Consider the following 18,641-nt stretch of genomic DNA (forward strand, 5'->3'; position numbering starts at 1 on the left):
GAGAAAAAAGGAGAGATGGCAGGGTTAGGTCAAAAGACAAAGACCTGTGGAAAGGAAAAAAAAGGCAACAGAGAGAAGAAAGAACAACAACAGAATCTGCTGGACATACTGTGGTATGATGAGAAGATAGACAAGGCCAAACAAGGCAGCTAGGATCAGGGAGAGGACCACTGCGCTAGTGAAGTACTCATCCGGAACCTGGTGATACTATGAAATGCCAGAGACCAGATGAGAAAACATGTTTTTATTAATGTTTTGTAATTTGTCCTTAATAAAATGTATTTTTATTATTAATATAATTATTATTATTATCAACAAAGTATCACATAAATTCAGAGGCTTCATCCACAACATGTACAGGTGCCATATGTGTCTGGAGTGTCTAAAGTCTCTCACCCTCTGCTCGCGCTCAGAGCACTTATACATCAGTGTGAGGAAATTGAGGTCCGCTGTGTCTGACTCGGTCTGGCGGGCCTCGATTAGTCGACCGATGTAACGGTTGACCCGGGTTCTGGGGCTGCTCTGGACCACATTGGCCTGGTTTGTGTTGGAACGATTCCTCAGCTTCTGTGGAGCCGTCCGCATGGCCCTCCGCTGGTGGAGAAAACGTAGAACTTGAAAAACAACAGTGTGATGAACAGGCTGCAATGCAGCACCCTCTATTCTCTGGACTACTGGAGTATTATCATATTAGGAATGAAGTATGAATAAGAGTAGACTTAATAAACACGGACGGCTGATAATACTTTCAAATTAGGACATCGCCTTCACACTTAACTTCATTACTGAATGCACCCCGCTGTTTCTAAGTGTCTGTAGGCAGCCTAAGTGAGCAGCTTTGCAAAACACTGGGCACTGTAGCAAAGCCAGGGAGTTAACATTGCAAAGTGGATGTTTGTGTTTGTTTGTTTGTGTGTGTGTGTTTGTGTGTTTGTGTGTGTGTGTGTGTGTGTGTGTGTGTGTGTGTGTGTGGTGTGTGTGTGTGTGTGTGTGTGTGTGTGTGTGTGTGTGAAATGTACGTGAGCATGCTGGATAAATTATGTAGCTCGGTGGCACAGTAGGGAAAGTGTGTGAGCAAGGATCACCAGACTGTTTATGAGTTCATGACATGACTTGACATGAATGTGCACAGCTCACTGACTTCCTTGATTTCATGCTTTTCTTTCTGTCCCTTCATGCTTCTGTCTTTATTTCCTTTCTTCCTGCTTTCTCTCCCTGTTTCTGTCTATTCTACATTACTTACTTATTTCCTTCCCTGCTTCAGTATATTGTTCCTTCCTTTTGCTTTAAATATTCTTTCTTACTACTTACTTTCCTTCCCTGTCTCAATATATTTTTCCTTCTTTTCTTTCCTGCCTCCATATATTCTTATTTATTTCCTTTCCTGTTCCATATAGTCTTCCTTACTCCCTTCTTACCTTTCCCGCTTCCTATCTTCTTCCCTTCCCATCTTTCCTTTCCCACTTCTGTATATTCTTCTTTACTTCCATATATTCTTGTTTCCATCCATTCATCCTCCATTCCCTCTTTTCTTTCCTGCCTCCGTATATTCGTCCTTCTTTCCTTCCTTCCCTGGTCCTGTATATTCTTTCTTACTCCCTCGTTACTTCCCTGCTTCTTTGTTATTCATGAGGCAGCAGCACAGTGACCTGCAGATGCCAACTTCTCCTTATGTTCCATCTTGTGCTTAACGTAGCACAGGACACATCATGCAGCATGTCTGCTGCACCAAAAATCCTATTGATTCATCCCTTGCCCCTCATATTGCTCTCCTCCGTGTCTTGAATGCGTATGTCATTTAACAATTCAAGTGTGTGTGGACTGAATGCAAAACTACCATTCAGTAGAACGTGCATGTATGAGTTAACCTCTCACCGCCTTTCCATCTGTATTTCAGTTTATACTAATCTGCCTTCTGGCTATGATGTGAGGATGTCGTCGTTACTACTAATGCAGATCAAAGAGGAGACACTATTGTGAAGTTTAAGGTAAAGATCTACTGGATGCAGCCACTGAGGGCAACACACTCAGTGGCTGCATCCACACAGACACACATACAACACACAACACACCACACACACATACACACACACACAGTCAAGCACACAAGGTCAAGTTAGCTCTTTGAGATTTGGCCAGATTGCCAGTATAAGCGGGGGGACAGGAGCGACATGCTGAGGTAATCATAGATGAAAGGATCATCACTTACTCTTACTCCCTATGTTTTTATGATACATACACATCCTTTGAAAGCATTTATCCACTGAGATGTACAGCTGCAAGAACAAGTTTGTAAAGCTTATTGCATTACCTAGAATCATCCTAAACTGTTATTTGCTATGTAAGTGTTAGCATGGAAAAATAAACTATTAAAAAAGGGACGTCTATAAAGGAGAATATTGGGTGTCATGATTCCCAACCAGTGTGATGATATTTTGTTGTGGGTGGACATATCCTGCTCAATAAAACCACATCACTGTCAGCAACAGAGTCAACTCTCTGAGAGCCCATAATTCAGAGTAGGGTTGCACGATAATTATTATTATTAATCAATTATTCTGCCAATTATTCTGCCAATAAATCATTTGATCATTTGGTTATAGCCAAATGTGACACCTGTAAACTGCTTATTTTGTCCAACTCACCACCCAAAACCCCAAAATATGCCATTGCTTTAACTTTCACATAAGACAAAGAAAATGTATTAAAGCATTATCAAAATAGTTAGCGTTTCAGCTCTAATTACGAGTCTACAGCAGAGATTTGTAAGAGACAGACAGAAGGAGCTGGCTGTGCTGCAAATATCACTGCAAGAGTGTGATGTACAATGTTCAGTGAGGTGACAAAGAACATTTGTGTAATATTGTTGGATGTGGTGAGCATCTCTAGCACACGCTAATATACTGTATGTCCAATAGTTCATGTTAAGAAAGCCACTAAACCATGACGGAATCCACGAACACGCATTGTTGCTTTTCTAATGTTTGCCCCTTGGATGATTCACAACTCCACATGTTCTATACAGCTTTAGCTCATGTCTTAAGCACATACACATTTGTTTTGTGGAACAGCCAAGTCAGGTGTCTGGTGTTAATGATATTGAAATGTGGTGGCTTTTTTATAAGACATCTAGGGATGAAATGAAAGCTTTATACACACACCACATATATATATATATATATATATAGTTTAGAATAGAATACTTTAAAACATATTTTTAAATGCTGTACAGTTTTACAGAAAGCATTTGCCTGAAAGATATTGTTGCTAAAGTAGTTTTCACCACTAATAACATACTGTAATGCCTTAGTTTACCTAAACAGTTTCAAGTTTAGTGGTTTAAATGAAGAGATAAGTCCACATTTAGGGGTGTTTAGAAATGTAGCTCAGTCAAACAAGTGTTTATCAAATATTTTAAACTATTGTAGAAAACTCCAGACTGAATATCTTTTTGTCTCCATCAACGTAAATCACAGCACGAACAAACACAAAAACTACAACACAGACACTGAGAGTTTATACCTTATCACCGTCCTCGCAGTTCATGACATTGGAGAAGGGAATCTCAGCCTTGAACATCTTCCTGCAGTGCATAAGCTGCACAAGTAAGTAGCACACAGTTTTGAACTTCATCTTTTTGGCGGGCTTTATATCCGAAAGAATCAATCCTGGGAATATCTGTCACCAGATAAGAAACGGGACACAAGGATTTAGTTATGATACCCCACACAGTAATATGTATTATGTAAGGGTCTATATATCATGCACATGCATTGGACAGTATGCATGTGCACACATGCTCATGCACACACACACGCATGCAATCATTATGATTAGTCTCAGAAATTTTACTAGAAAGTGATTAAAATAAGGTAGGTCAGTGCCTGAGGGGATTTTAATAGTTTTAGAACTTTGACAGCTGTGAAAAAGATTTAGCGTATGTTAAAGAGTTTGAGGAAATGTCATATGCAATAAGAGATATAGCTTTTGTTCGATACACAAGGTTGGAAGGAAGTCCCTAAGCAGGAGTAATTAAAGGCATAATAGCAGAATGAATAGCAGCCTGTCCAACCCAGCTTAGTCAGGGCACATCTTTCTCTAAGCCAAGTCTTTGATGAAGTCTAACCATCAGCTCTATAGAGAGGATTAGCAAAGTCTCCCGCATATCGAAGAAAGATACAAGCTACTGGGATGTTACAGGTTCATTAAAGGCTCATGTAACCTATGTGCAAGCAAAATACGGCATAGCATAAAAACTTGCTGCAAGAAATAAAGAGGAGAGGAGAGGAGAGGAGAGGAGAGGAGAGGAGAGGAGAGGAGAGGAGGAATACTACAGAACCAAGACTGAAATTCCCTCTCCAGCTGCTTGTGGCACATCTGTTGGAGATGTGCATGTTTATGTGTATGCACTGACACACACGCACATTATATCTCTGTATTCTTTAGGACTGGGCAGATTTGAGATGATAGATGCCAAAGGCTTTTTAGCCCCAGTCAAATCTATTACAGGCTGGAAGTGAGATCAGCTCAACAACAAATGTGTGAGAGCTCCATCATATGATAATGGATGCTTTAGTCAGCACTACATTTCTTTTTAAAGGTTGTATTGTATACTAGGTAAAGACAGGTCAAGATAAGTCTGCTTTTTAACCTAGCCTACTCTGACTTACCACATACAGTAAGTCCATTAATGCTGATTAGGATACGTCCTGCAGAGGCTTTGCTAATGTGTGATAAACGGTTCAACTAAGGCCATTTTCTTATAGGAAATGTAATCTCAAGATACAACTGATGCTGTCATCTTAATAATTTTCCTCTTCTAAAAGCTAAATACACAGTTTATGCATTTCTCTAGCACAGATTTACAATACAATACCTTCCGTCGGTGAGATGGCACTATAAAGAAGGTTTCAATTTCATGTTTTAGGAGGAAGGCGTTCCTTTCGTGGCCGTTTCCAGGCTCCACCTCATAATCTCCATTTAGGCACTCCAGCGTAGATTTGGTGATGTGGACTTTCCTGTGGAGCATAGGCAAACATGGCACAGGATAGTCTCTCTGCAGATGCAGCAGTCAGGTGCATTTGGCACAAACAGTTTTAAGCAGGCCATTTTAAGAAGAGTGTCACAGGAGACTGTCAAAATAAAGTCTGAGATCCTGTTCTTAAACATATTAAAAATTCTTTTAAAGAGGTTATTTTGTGCAAAAAGGTGAAAATTAAATCACATGATAGAGGACACTGTACTTGTTTTCTCTGCAGTTTGCCTTTTTTTCCCCTGATTTGTCTTAACATGATTACCAAGTTTTTACAAGCACGAAGACATAGCAGTAGGAGTATACAGACAGTGTTAGATATATTTCCACCTCACTGTACAATATAATGTCATATGTCAGTCCTAGATGGCATAGTGTGCATGTGCAGTGTCAATAGCCGTTGAGGCTGGTATTTATGTAAAACGTCCAGTACTGACCCAGGTAGTCCTCCAGCCTCCATCACATTGGCTAGGGTCACATCATTGGACCACACATCATATTGCCATTTCCTGAGGCCGAGCACTCCACACAGCACCCGACCTGTATGCAAGCCCACGCGCATGTTTAACTGGACTTCTGTGGCCTCTGCTACTGACCTGCAAGTGCAGAACACATGTGTTGTGGAGTGAGCTCATAAGGTCATATATACCTGTAAATCTACAGAACATCACTAATTAGGCTCGGCATAAAAAGGCAGCACAGAATGTGATAAAATAACACAATGTGACATCAACAAGTCGACCTGCATTGCTGTAGACAAGCACTGTTCAGTCACTCAATAAGACTTACTAATACTATGCTAATATTACGTATGTTTGTCAAACTACACTCTATCACAAACTAGACAAATAATGAGACAACTGTGCGACAGGATGTTATCTTTCAAAAACTGAAACATTTAAATATTAAAAGGTTCTCAAGCAGTCGGCGATCCAACCTTATGTGTTTTACATCCTAGGCGAGACTACTAGACTAAATGCATGTTATGCGCAAACCTTGAATAAAATGATCAGTTACTTTAAACAACGTTATTGCTATAACAGAGGAATATTTACTGTTAAAAGCCATCTTTATGTATATTGATTGAGAACAATAATTATTTTCAATTGGATGTCAAGAAGTGGACAGGGAACAAACACTGTTCAAAATGCTCTACTTTGCTCTAAACGACCAAAATAGACTAAGGAACAAAAAAGATTGCTAAATTTAGCATGTCTATTTAATCAATGTTGAGGAAACGTCTAATCTTAATTAACAGGCTTCCAGTCAAGTCATGACAGTTTCTGATTTAATCTTCTGCTGCATCATAATCTCTCACTTTCCTTTGGTCCCCCCCCCCCCCCCCCCCCCCCACACAACACACATACACACACACACACACACATACACACACACTTCCAAACTATGCAGGGTATGCGAGGAGAACGAGAAAAAGCTCTTTCAAACTCAATAAAATATCTTATTTTCTTTCTCCATTACACACTTTTTTTTCTCTCTCTCAGCCAACTGTTGTTCTGCTCACTAAGATGTTCAGTGTTAGAATTCACTCACAGCACACATGGCTAACCAGGCTGCAGTTTGCCCTACTTGAAGGAAAATTTCTCAACAGGGACTCACAGTGTGTTTAAAATAGAATAAAGATACAAGAGAAGATTTCTTTAGGTTCCATTGCACTCATTTACAAAGCAAATAGATCGCAATCTAACAGGGATTTCATAGATTAACGTCACTATTATAAATACTGCAAAAGAAATATGAACACTCACGTTATGGTGTCAATCATGTCGAGACCCATCTCTACACAGCAGTGGGCGTGGTCAGTCTTGGGTTGGGTCAGTCCAGACACACAGTAGTAACAATCCCCCAGAATCTTGATCCTGCGGCAGTGGTTCTCCTGTCAATTAAATAAGAGGTTGTGATGCATGTCTTCCTCCTGAGAAGATGAGCCAATCAGTAACAAAATCATCTTTGCTTCTACATTTTATCAACATAGTGCAACAGCACCTCTGACTTCTGTAAAGGATAAAAATTGAACCTTCAATCATCATGGTCAGCTCAGTTAGTATTAAATAAATAACCAAAAAGGCATCCTTCTTTCACTTTAATCAAAGTTGTAACAGTGGTGGTGTTTGGTGTGTTTGACATTTAATTATAGTTCATCCATTACTCTAATCCATCAGTATTGCCGTCCCAGTTTCCAGTCGTCATGCTAAACTACTGTAAAATGTAGTTTCATATTTAACACATAGCCATCTGAGTGGTATCCATCTTCTCAACTCACTCACAAATGCAAATATGTGTTTTCCAAAATGTTAAAAAAATGCTTTACATTCCTCCTCCTTCTTCTTCTTCTTCTTGAGGTAAGGAAATCATTCTGGCTAGGAGGAGGGGCTTAACGGATAAACTGTTGACAGAAATAGCCTGATATTCTAGTAATAAATTAATGTGTTTTTGCCAGCGCAGCTGTTTGACAGCATGCACATAAAGATACACTGGCAACATCTGCTGTGATGACCAAGATGACCAACCACAGAGACAGTTGAAGAGTTACAGTTCCCAAAGACTGTATAGAGGAGAAATAAATGAACATAGGCACACATTTTGAGATACAGAGGCAGTAAATAAATTAAAAAGCAATCAAAGCAAGTCAGATAAGACCGTTATAGTGGATACTGTAGCTGTGGAGCTTCACATGGATTGGTATTCGTGGTGCATGTTCTTTATCTCATGCACTTGGAACTCAAACTAAACTGAAGTGGTTCCCACAATGCAGCACTGAATCAATGGATCAGTCTCCCTTTAGATGAGTCACTCTCTTTAGTATGAGAAGCTGACTTGCACATACATTTATACTAGTACTAGAGTTAGCACTTGCCCATACAGTAGAAGCATTCTTCTAGATGTAATTGACAGAAAGAACAATTAACATTTCACTCTATAACTTTTGTAAGTAATGTTCCACTGGATAGAACATGTGGATCAACTTAAAGGGCACTTTTTACATTATTTGTAGGAAGGATTTTTTTTCTTCCAGTCAATATTCCTCATAATTACTCCAATCCATTCTACTTTTCACTTCCTGCCCTCCATCAGGATCACACATCAGAGTCACATGACTGCAAACAAGAAATCAACTCCTGGTCGGATGCCCAGGCAGTTTTAAACATTGTGAATTCAAACACAACAACTTGGTAAGGTTTTAGAAAAACATTTGACACGTAAATTAAAATATGAACGTACGTGAAGTAATCAACGTAAAAAAGTCACTAAACTTGACTTCCATACACCACGTTTGTCCCAACCATTACCTGACCTCCTACCACATGCACATACATACAGTGGGTACAGAAAGTATTCAGACCCCTTTCATTTTCACTCTTTGTTTCATTGCAGCCATTTTCCCCAAAAATTCATTTTATTTCTCATTAATGTACACTCAACACCCCATCTTGACAGAAAAACAAAGAATTTTTTGCAAATTTATTAAAAAAGAAAAACTGAAACATGACATGGTCATAAATATTCAGACCCTTTGCTCAGTTTTGAGTAGAAGCACCCTTTTGAGGCTAGAGTTTTCTTGGGAATGATGCAAGACGTTTTTCACACCTGGATTTTGGGATCCTCTGCCGTTCTTCCTCGCAGATCCTCTCCAGTTTCGTCAGGTTGGATGGTGAACGTTGGTGGACAGCCATTTTCAGGTCTCTCCAGAGATGCTCAATTGGGTTTAGGTCAGGGCTGTGGCTGGGCCAGTCAAGAATGGTCACAGAGAAGTTCCGAAGCCACTCCTTTTTTATTTTAGCTGTGTACTTAGGGTCATTGTCTTGTTGGAAGGTGAACCTTCGGCCCAGTCTGAGGTCCTGAGCACTCTGGATGAGGTTTTCTTCCAGGATATCTCTGTACTTGGCCGCATTCACCTTTCCTTCATTTGCAACCAGTCATCCTGTCCCTGCAGCTGAAAAACACCCCATAGCATGATGCTGCCACCACCATGTTTCACTGTTGGGATTGTACTGGGCAGGTGATGAGCCGTGCCTGGTTTTCTCCACACATACAGCTTAGAATCAACGCAAAAAAGTTTCATATGTCTTGCACTGAGGAGAGGCTTCCGTCGGGCCACTCTGCCATGCAGCCCCGACTGGTGGAGGGCTGCAGTGATAGTTGACTTTGTGGAACTTTCTCCCATCTCCCTACTGCATCTCTGGAGCTCAGCCAAATTGATCTTTGGGGTTCTTCATTACTTCTCTCACCAAGGCTCTTCTCCCACGATTGCTCAGTTTGGCTGGACAGCCAGGTCTAGGAAGAGTTCTAGTTGTCCCAAACTTCTTCCATTTAAGGATTATGGAGGCCACTGTGCTCTTAAGAACCTTGAGTGCTGCAGAAATTGTTTTGTAACCTTGGCTGGATCTATGCCTCGCCACAATTCTGTCTCTGAGCTCCTTGGGCAGTTCCTTCGACCTCATGATTCTCATTTGCTCTGACAAGCACTGTGAGCTGTAAGGTCTTATAAAGACAGGTGTGTCCCTTTCCTAATCAAGTCCAGTCAGTTTAATTACAAACAGTAAGACTCCAACAAAGGAGTAAAACCATCTCAAGGATGATCAGAAGAAATGTACAGCATGTGAATTAGTGTCACAGCAAAGGGTCTGAACACTGACCATGTGGTATTTCAGTTTTTCTTTTTTAATAAATTTGCAAAAAAACATTTCTGTTTTTTTCTGTCAAGATGGGTTGCTGAGTGTACATTAATGAGTTATAAAATTACCTTTTTGATTTTTGGAAAATGGCTGCAATGAAACAAAGAGTGAAAAATTGAAAGGGGTCTGAATACTTTCCGTACCCACTGTACATACATACTCACACTTATATACTCTCATACTCATACAAATTCTCATTTTATACATGTATGTGTGTATATATGTATATATATATATGCAGGAGAGTATGCCTGTATATGTAAGTGCTTAATGTAGTACTGGTGTGCTATGTACAAGTCAATTATCAATTTTGGCCTAGGTGGCTTCTTATACTTAGAAACAATAAGCAGTGGGATGAAAAGATGGCTTAAAAATATAACCCAATATTAGAGGATATGAGCAACAGACTATGAGCAAGAAATTTTACCGGGGAGACTGGGTTACCATGGACGCCTTCTCCTAAACCTTTATTGTTCGTGAAAGTGCATTGCCATGCATGTGAAGTGCACAAAGACTCATATTTATGCAAAATCGGTGGGCACGAGACAAGACGGATGCTCTTTAACATGCAAGCCACATGAGCTTCAGAATAGAGCGACGGCTAAGGCTTGTTCGCTGCAACTACATGCATGCTGCAGTCATGCTTTGACGTTGAGGCACATGTCCTGTTCATGCATCATAGAATCACAAAGGCACAAAGGAAAAAGCACTTAGCAGTATATTGGAGACTGTTGAGCAGCATTTTTGTTCAAACATTGTTCTGAATACTGAATTGAAAATTAAAATATTAACTAGTGATTTCAAATGAGGATTCAAAATGATTTGAGATACAATAATTAAATAAACAGAATCATGCCACTATAAATAGGCTATGAAACATGCAATACAATTATACACATATTATTATATATAATATGTTGGTTACTTATTTCATATTACCTAACACAATGTTTAGTATATTTATTATGCACACTGGTCCCGGGCATCTTCCTGTATAATGCTTACCTTTCTACATTTGATTTGTTGTTATTTGCCTGTTGTATATTTTTGTATATACTGCATCTGTTTATTGTTCTTACATTACTCCCTGGTTTGCTTCTTGTGCTGTTGTGATAATTAATTTCCTTCCTGGGGATCAACAAAGCATTACAAATACAAAATTTCAAACCTATGGTCCGTGGAATAAGTTTGGTGCAAAAACAACTGAATATTTTAGCTTCAATGTTGTTTGTTACTTCACTCATTTACAATGTTCAGAGCTACACTGCAAAGAGACACCTTAGAATAGATATAAAAACCAAGCAATGAGTCAAATAGGTCAAAAGAGAGAAGCCCATTTACTTGGAAATGTATATTTGGTATCCCGTGGACTATATCCTAATCTATTTACTTAGAAAGCTGCGAGAGAAATTCTTTGAGATTACATTTAAATGAGGTATTTGTCAATTTCATTTGAACATAACAACTTGTTTTACTGTAACAAAGCCAATAAGGTCTTTTCGGGGATACTGAGGACATTGTGGAGCAGTAACAGATGGCGCTATACTGAGTCATATTTGAAGCTATACAGGAAGCTGGGGAAAGCCCTGGTACTTACAGAGTCTCCTACTCTGTACTTTTCCTGTGCTAATCTGCACTGTGAGGGCTTAGGGGCTGATTCAGTCCCAAGCAGGATTACCACTATCATGTGACTGATGCATTGTGGGCAATATGGGTGGTCAAGATGGGTACAGTGTATTAGTAGAAAAACTTTCTGAGGTGGGAGCTGGAAGAGACTGCTGCCTCTCTGTCTGCCTGCCTCTGTGTGTGTGTGTGTCTGTGTGCGGCGTGCACTGCTGACTGAAGACGCATCGCAGACGGAGAGAGGGAGAGGGGGGAAAGAGAGAAAGAGAGAGGGAGAGGGAGAGAGGGAGCGGGCTCAACAAAGTCTCATCTACCGATTTAGTATTTCAATTTTTTAATTAAATAAATACATTTGTTTGACAGGGAAGCTGTGTGCACACAGGAATATATATTTACATATATATATATTTACATATATATATATATATATATATATATATATATATATATATATATATAGAGCATGTGCTCAAGTACCTTTTGATGTCTGTGTGTGCACATGCCTGTTACCAGGCACCTTACATACAGTATAACCCTATGCTTTCACAGATGCAAATAAGCAAACACTTCCGTGCCCACAGACAAAAAGAGGGAGACAAAAAGGGACAAGGAGACAGGGAAAGAGGACATATGGTAAATGATTATAAAGGAAAAGATGAGCCAAGTCCCCGAAGAAGGGAGCAGTACACACCGTGCTTTGTCTTCACTACAAAGACAAAGATCAGTGCTGTGTACACATTATTGATGCAGCTAAAGATTAGGTTTTCCACTCCTGTAGCTTTGGGGGGTTAAAAGGACATGATACAGATGGTGTGTTTTTAGCCGTCTATCTGAATCCGCCCTTCTCCAATTATTAGAATATGATTATAATATAAGATTTATGAATAGATTTAAATAGCAATCAAACTATTAAATGCATTTTACATCAGGTCACTACATAGATTCAACAAACATTTTCCAATCTACCTTGGTTTGAATTATTTCATGTCAACATTTCCTCAGTATGGTATACAATGATCCATAGGGACAAGGGAACATCTTTAAATGTACATACATAAGTTCACTCAACATTTCCCCTGCTCCGCTGACTCCTCGCCATCTCTGCCTGCACGCAAGCAGTGATAGGATTTTCCCTTTTTGTCACCCAGCTCCATCATTGATTTTAATAATTATTCAACAATTTATGTGCAACAACAAATGAATAATATATCAACACTTCCTCCACCCACCACAAACTGGTGGGTTGGAGCGAACGGGTGTTCTGTTCTGTAGAGTTTACATATTAATGTAGATATATTTAACAGATATAACGGATAAATGAAACAACAAATGTTCAGCAGTCGACGAGTGTTTTATTTACAAAGATGGCACTGCTCTTCTGATTGTTTGATTGGACTTGCAAACACGGAACACTATTTTGTTGGAATGGCTAAAAGATTTAATAAAAACTATTTTGCTGTTAACATATTTTAGGACATCCAAGCCTCCTACAGCATAGGTGTGTAATGCAGCAGATATGACAATCTACGTAAAAGTAAAAGAATAAGTTCTATATCAAAGTAAATGGTAAACAGAATGTCTTAATCCTGATCATTTCATATAAACAATGTCTCAGTTTTTCCATGAAATCAGCATTTAGGAGCAATGCAAGCTTAAAGTTAGGATATCTTGGCCTCTGCTGCTTCAATTTTGACCATCTTCCTTAATCTGCCTCATGGGAGTCCCCCACTTTATGGAAGTACAAGTCACTTTATGGTATGCTCACTGCAATAGCAACCTATCATCATGATTTTCTTTTTTTTGAAACATACGCTTTTATTCTCTTGTTCTCCTCTGTCAAGATCTAAAGCTGTATCTTGTTTGGCTTTGGTTTTGCTTTACTCCACAGTTGTTTTTAGCAGACAGACGTCTGAGGGAAACTGCAGGATTTGACAGTGATACTTGCACCTGCTCATGAGACAAACCCAAACAGTGTTATTTGAGCTGTGTTTACACCCAGACTTTAGTTTCTGGCAGCTGTCACAGTGTAGGCAGTGACCAGCCATTGTGTCTAATTTAAGAATAATACATTTTTAGTAGCAGCCTAGGCAATTTGGTTTGTTATATTTTTCTTGGCATAGGATTTTGTATTATATAAACCTACATCTACAAAGCAGTAGGAACAATATTTTAAAGAAAATCTGTCTTTGTGAATATACTTGTTTGTAGTTCAATTTATTTCACTGTTTTTGGGAATCTTTACAAAAACTAGTTTCTAAAAAAAAAGAGTTACAATTAAAATTGCATCAGCTCAGGTTACTCTGTAATGCCTAGATGAGTTTTTGCTTTGTCAGTTCCTCCTGTTATTAAAGTACTTACGTGTTTAAACAGGGTATTCTAGTTCTGACAACTGATTACCAGATGCGCTTGGGTGAATTGCTAGTCTCTTCATAATAGTGTGAAAAAGGTTTAAAAAAAGACTTGGGATTCAAATATGGCAATGAATGATGTCAACTCCAGCATACATTCATGCACTGCACATATGATGCAGCCTATTCTGCAAGCCTTCACAGTCATATATGTGTGAATGAAAAGGGAAGTCTGACTTGTCGAGGAAGTGAGATGCAGTAGATAGATACATCATTGATCCATCCTAAAAATGGAAACACAGGCGAGGAAGAGAGTGCAGAGAACCACGGGGCATAAAAGACACAGTTGAGGGAAGTAGGCTGCTGCATGTCAATCAAAAAATGAAGAAACAAGGAGCGGAGGAGTCTCAAAGCTGTGATGCAGGGAGGTGTTGCGAGAGGAGAGAAAAAAGAGACCAGAATGAAAAGCTTTGTGAAACTCTTCCACGGAAACAGCCACGACACACGCATGCATACACACATGTGGACAAACACAAAAGCACATCCAGTCCAGAGCTATTAATGTTATATAGCATCAAAATAATAATAAATTAATCACAGATTCTCTCACACATTGTTGTTTTGGGTGCCAGACAGACTGTTGGAACCTCAGCCAGTTGGTGTGTTAATTTACATTTGTGTTATCTCTCTTCAAAATAAATCTCCTTCTTCGATTTCTTAACAAACAATGGCATTATTATTGTGAATAATATGTCATTTATTTATGTTACCTGTATTTAAAAAATCCGACCAACAGATACAATGTCCTTTTTCAGCTTACAGTACAGTCAAGTTCAGACCACTTCTACAGTAAACTCTGTCACTTCAGCCATGCAATTGTGTCTGCTTTGTGTGCCAGTCTGCTGTTACAGTTTTACTCTTTCACCAAAGACCAAGTTAGATTATGGAGGGCTTTGAAGGTGAAATGAAGAATCTTAAATTCAATATGGTATTGGACAGGGACCCAATGCAGTTGTTTAAGGAGTGGAGTAACATGATTCATTGTTGGGGTTTGGGTGATAATACGGGCAGTTGAGGTTTGGACCAATTAGAGTTTATGGATGGACTTGTAGGGTAAACCAAAGAGGAGGGAGTTACAATAATCAATATGGGAAGTGACAAGAGCATAGATGAGTATTATTGGGTGTAAGTGATGGACGAAGACGGTGTATGGTGCGACTCTTGCCTTCAGTCTCAGCTATGTGAAGTCGGCAGATTCTCAGGCTGGTGAAGAGTTATAATTATTACCCAGCTTGTGTTCTTGTGGGTGGTGGGAATCAGACAGCCAATGAAGATCAGTGTGAGTGGGTTTCTTGTAGATTAGAATTTGCAAGCTACCCTCCTACTTACAGTAATATGGCATGGTCCAAGAAGGAAAGATTATTGTATGTTATGCCTTCTATGTACATCTTTGATGTTGTCCACTGAGTTGCTGAGCTCAGGCAAGGCTCACACTGTCATCAACATGTGTATTGAAACCAATAACTACTGTTGGGGTGCAAATGTTCCACCAAAACAAGTTCCCAGGGATGGAATGTAACTAAGTACATTTACTGAAGTACTGTACTCAAGTACAAATTTGAGGTACTTTTACTTTACTTGAGTCTTTTCTTTCCATGCTCTACTTCTACTCCACTACATTTCAGAGGGAAATATTTTTACTCTACACTAATTTGACAGATTTAGTTACTAGTTACTTTTCAAATTTAGATGTTTGCACACAAAACATGTAGTTTATTAAATATGATGTTTTGTTAAAAATTAAAAACTACCCAACAACATATATATTTTCTGTGTTACTTAGTATTAGTAACTTTACTTAAGTAAAGAATCTGAATACTTCTTCCACCACTGCAAGTTTCCACCCGAGACTATTTTGCAGAGATACTGTTGCTGCGTCCACAGCTTAGTTAGCGCCGCCCAAGACGATTGTGATTGGTTTAAAGAAATGCATTTTTATCTTTTCTTATACATTACTGACTGTTACAGTAATTTGCCAGGCTAATGCAACACATTGGTGGGTACACTGTCTTTCCCTCTGGACATTGCCAACTTGCTTGCAACACACAACACGCATGGGTGCAGACTATTAGCACAATCAGAGAGGGAAAAAGCAAATTTCCTAAAGTTGCACTAATCAATATTTTCAATGGTTCCAACAGAGTGGTTCAGCATCTTTTAGCTCATTGTTTTTGTTTGCTTTAGTTATACCAACCGTACTGTTTTGATGCACACTCACTGCTCTCATGAACCCAGTTTCTAGCAGCAGCAGGCAGCTGTTTTCAGTAAAACAAGTTCTGATAAAGCATTGCAACAGCAGCCAGGCAAAGTTACCAAATAGCTGGTGAACATGGTGGTGCATTTAGCATCTAAAAAGCCAAGAACTCCCTCAGGAGAGTTACATATAGACCAAACCAGTGCTTAAATTCAACTATATTACATACAACTCTGAATAAATGTTAATTCCTGCTGACCATGTAAATAGATAACTGTTTGCTAACACATAACTTAATAAGATATAAGAGATAACAGTGTTTTGTTAACATCTCTTTCTCAGCTGCACACAACTGAGAACATAGGAGGACAAGAAATGCATTCCTTTTGTGAGCATTAGTGATGCTTGATATGGAGATAAGGTTGAAATGGCAAACTGTTTCTAAATATCAAACAAAAATATTTATTTTTATCTCATGTCTAAAAAGAGTGAAAGTGAGTATGTGTCAAATTCAGAAGCTTGTATGAGTTTGGTAGCCACCAAGAGAGGAAAGGAGAAGAGAGGAGAGGAGAGAGAGGAGAGGAAGGAGAGGAGAGGAGGAGAGAAGGAGAGGAGAGGAGAGGAGACTTGATCTACTACAGCAGCACTTTAGGAGTACACTGCGTTCCTGGCTCCCTTCCCATGCAGCTTGACAAGTCCAAAGTGGACAGGTGGTGTGGGGATGGTGCTGGAATGGTTTTTATGAGCTGATGCCCAGTGGCCATGTGGCCGGCTCTTCGTATGGAATGAAACGATTCTGCATGCCCACAGTGACCACGGCTATGAGTCACTGGCACTGCCACTTCCTGCCAAAGTGGATCAGACTGAGTGGGGCTTTGGGTCAGGGGAAGGCTAGAACATTTGGTGACAAGTTTCATGGCTGGGGACAGCCATTCAGTTTAACATGAGGCTCCTTGATAGAGTAGAGATCAGACCAATCTTCTCACTTGTAACCCAAAGAAGAAAATTGACATAGCTCAAGATAGCAAATCTTATAGCCAAACATACTTTCGGAGATTAAAGTTAAAATATATCATGTGAAGCTAAATTAATTGTAGAATCTTTGAAATGAAGAGAAGAAAAAAAGCCTAAATTAAAGTGCATAGATCGACTTGCTGACATTACTTGACTTATAGGAGAGTGTCTGTAATGCAATGTAATGTAGAGTGTGCGTGTGTATGTGTGTGTGAGTGTCTATTGTAATACATGGAATCATCTTGTTTTGGCTAATAGCATCTCAGGGTAAACTGCAACTTCCCGTAGGATAAAGACAGACTGCAACTGACATGCAGATCAGCAAGAGCTTGGAAAGGCAACTGATCCAAGGCTAATTAAAAGGGTATTGACAATTATTTGACAATAATGAATCCAATGAGAGACACTCTCTTTTAAGTCAGTTCTAATTTTGTGACCATAAACAATGAAGTTAAAAATAGAAGCTTCCAACACAGCCAAGTAAAACCATCCACGAAAGCAAAAAAGGGTTAGTTGTAATCCTGCGGATTAATGGATTTGACAAGGGCATGTGCCTTGTGTAAGTAATAGAGGCCAGATTACATACGTAGATAAGGCTGTGGCAGGGTGATCTGCAGGGGCTCAACCTTCTCACCAAACAAATATACTGTATGTGTCAGCCAAACTCACAGTGACGGAAAAGGAGCCTTATCATACCTTTTCTGGAAATGTGCTTTGATTCTGATTAACTCATTTGAAAGTAAAAGCGTGTCAAGGAACCTGTGCTATTTCGATTAAAAGATTTTGTAACACAAGCACTGAGAGCGTCACATTTTGAAAATGACTAGATTAACCGCTGCGGTCAAATAAACAGCAAAAATTGAGCGGATTTTCTGCACTGAAATCACAAAGAGTGATATTTGACAGAGGGGAGAGCTGAAATCTTTTCTACATGTGAACAAAGATAGATTGGGGCAATGCAGTGGTCTCTTCAGTCAGTACATACCCACAACCACAGTTGAGGCAAGGTTTAGCCCTGGTAAATCTTGCCTAGATTAAAGGGGTCTGTCCACTCTTCCTCAAATGAAGCACTGGATAACCATATTAAACACCGTATGGGCTTCCAGTATTCACAGTGACATCATGCTAAGCTGGAACAATAGTCGCATGTGCCAGCAGCCTGTGTCCAAAGCAGTACACACACACACACGCGCGCGCGCACGCGCACGAACGCGCACGCACACGCACACGCACACGCACACGCACACGCACACGCACACACACAGATTCTTGCAATGTCAAAGTTTGGACAAAGTGTACACAGAGAAAAAGAGCAGTTTTTCATGCCAACTGTGCCTGTAATTGAGGGATATGTGCTCAAGGTAGGGAAACAGACTCACCGTGGCAAGTTCATCGAACTTTCCAAACAGCTCATTTAGCAGTTTAACCAGTTCCTGGGCTGTGCACTGGGAAGCCAAACTGGTGAAACCGACTATATCTGCAAACAGGATGCTGTGTGAGAGAGAGAAGCGTTTCAGTCAATGCAGGTTATTTATAGCAGCATGTATGAAGGAAAGAAAAGAGAACTGGGTGCCTGATCAGATTAACTCAGATTAACTTGTTTTAAATATCACTTAGTAAGTCAGTTTACACATTCTCTTTGGATAATGTTTTTTTTACAGCAAACAAATCAAACA

General features: G+C 39.5%; 1 protein-coding gene across 3 annotated transcripts in view; it reads right to left on the reverse strand.

Annotated features, from left to right (window-relative positions):
• LOC116699106 (adenylate cyclase type 1) overlaps window positions 1–18,641 on the reverse strand; it is a 36,720-nt gene that overhangs the window by 7,146 nt on the left and 10,933 nt on the right. For 2 of the 3 annotated variants that reach the window (XM_032531500.1, XM_032531502.1), the window contains exons 4-10: window positions 18,345–18,456; window positions 6,799–6,926; window positions 5,470–5,628; window positions 4,877–5,018; window positions 3,523–3,678; window positions 397–594; window positions 110–207 (exon numbers count right to left, since the gene is read on the reverse strand). In XM_032531500.1, coding sequence (XP_032387391.1) covers window positions 110–207; window positions 397–594; window positions 3,523–3,678; window positions 4,877–5,018; window positions 5,470–5,628; window positions 6,799–6,926; window positions 18,345–18,456 — 993 coding nt within the window. The remainder of the gene's footprint in view (window positions 1–109; window positions 208–396; window positions 595–3,522; window positions 3,679–4,876; window positions 5,019–5,469; window positions 5,629–6,798; window positions 6,927–18,344; window positions 18,457–18,641) is intronic. The other variant, XM_032531501.1, reaches the window with a different exon arrangement.

Source organism: Etheostoma spectabile, chromosome 12 (assembly GCF_008692095.1).
Source record: "Etheostoma spectabile isolate EspeVRDwgs_2016 chromosome 12, UIUC_Espe_1.0, whole genome shotgun sequence".
NCBI lineage: Eukaryota > Metazoa > Chordata > Actinopteri > Perciformes > Percidae > Etheostoma > Etheostoma spectabile.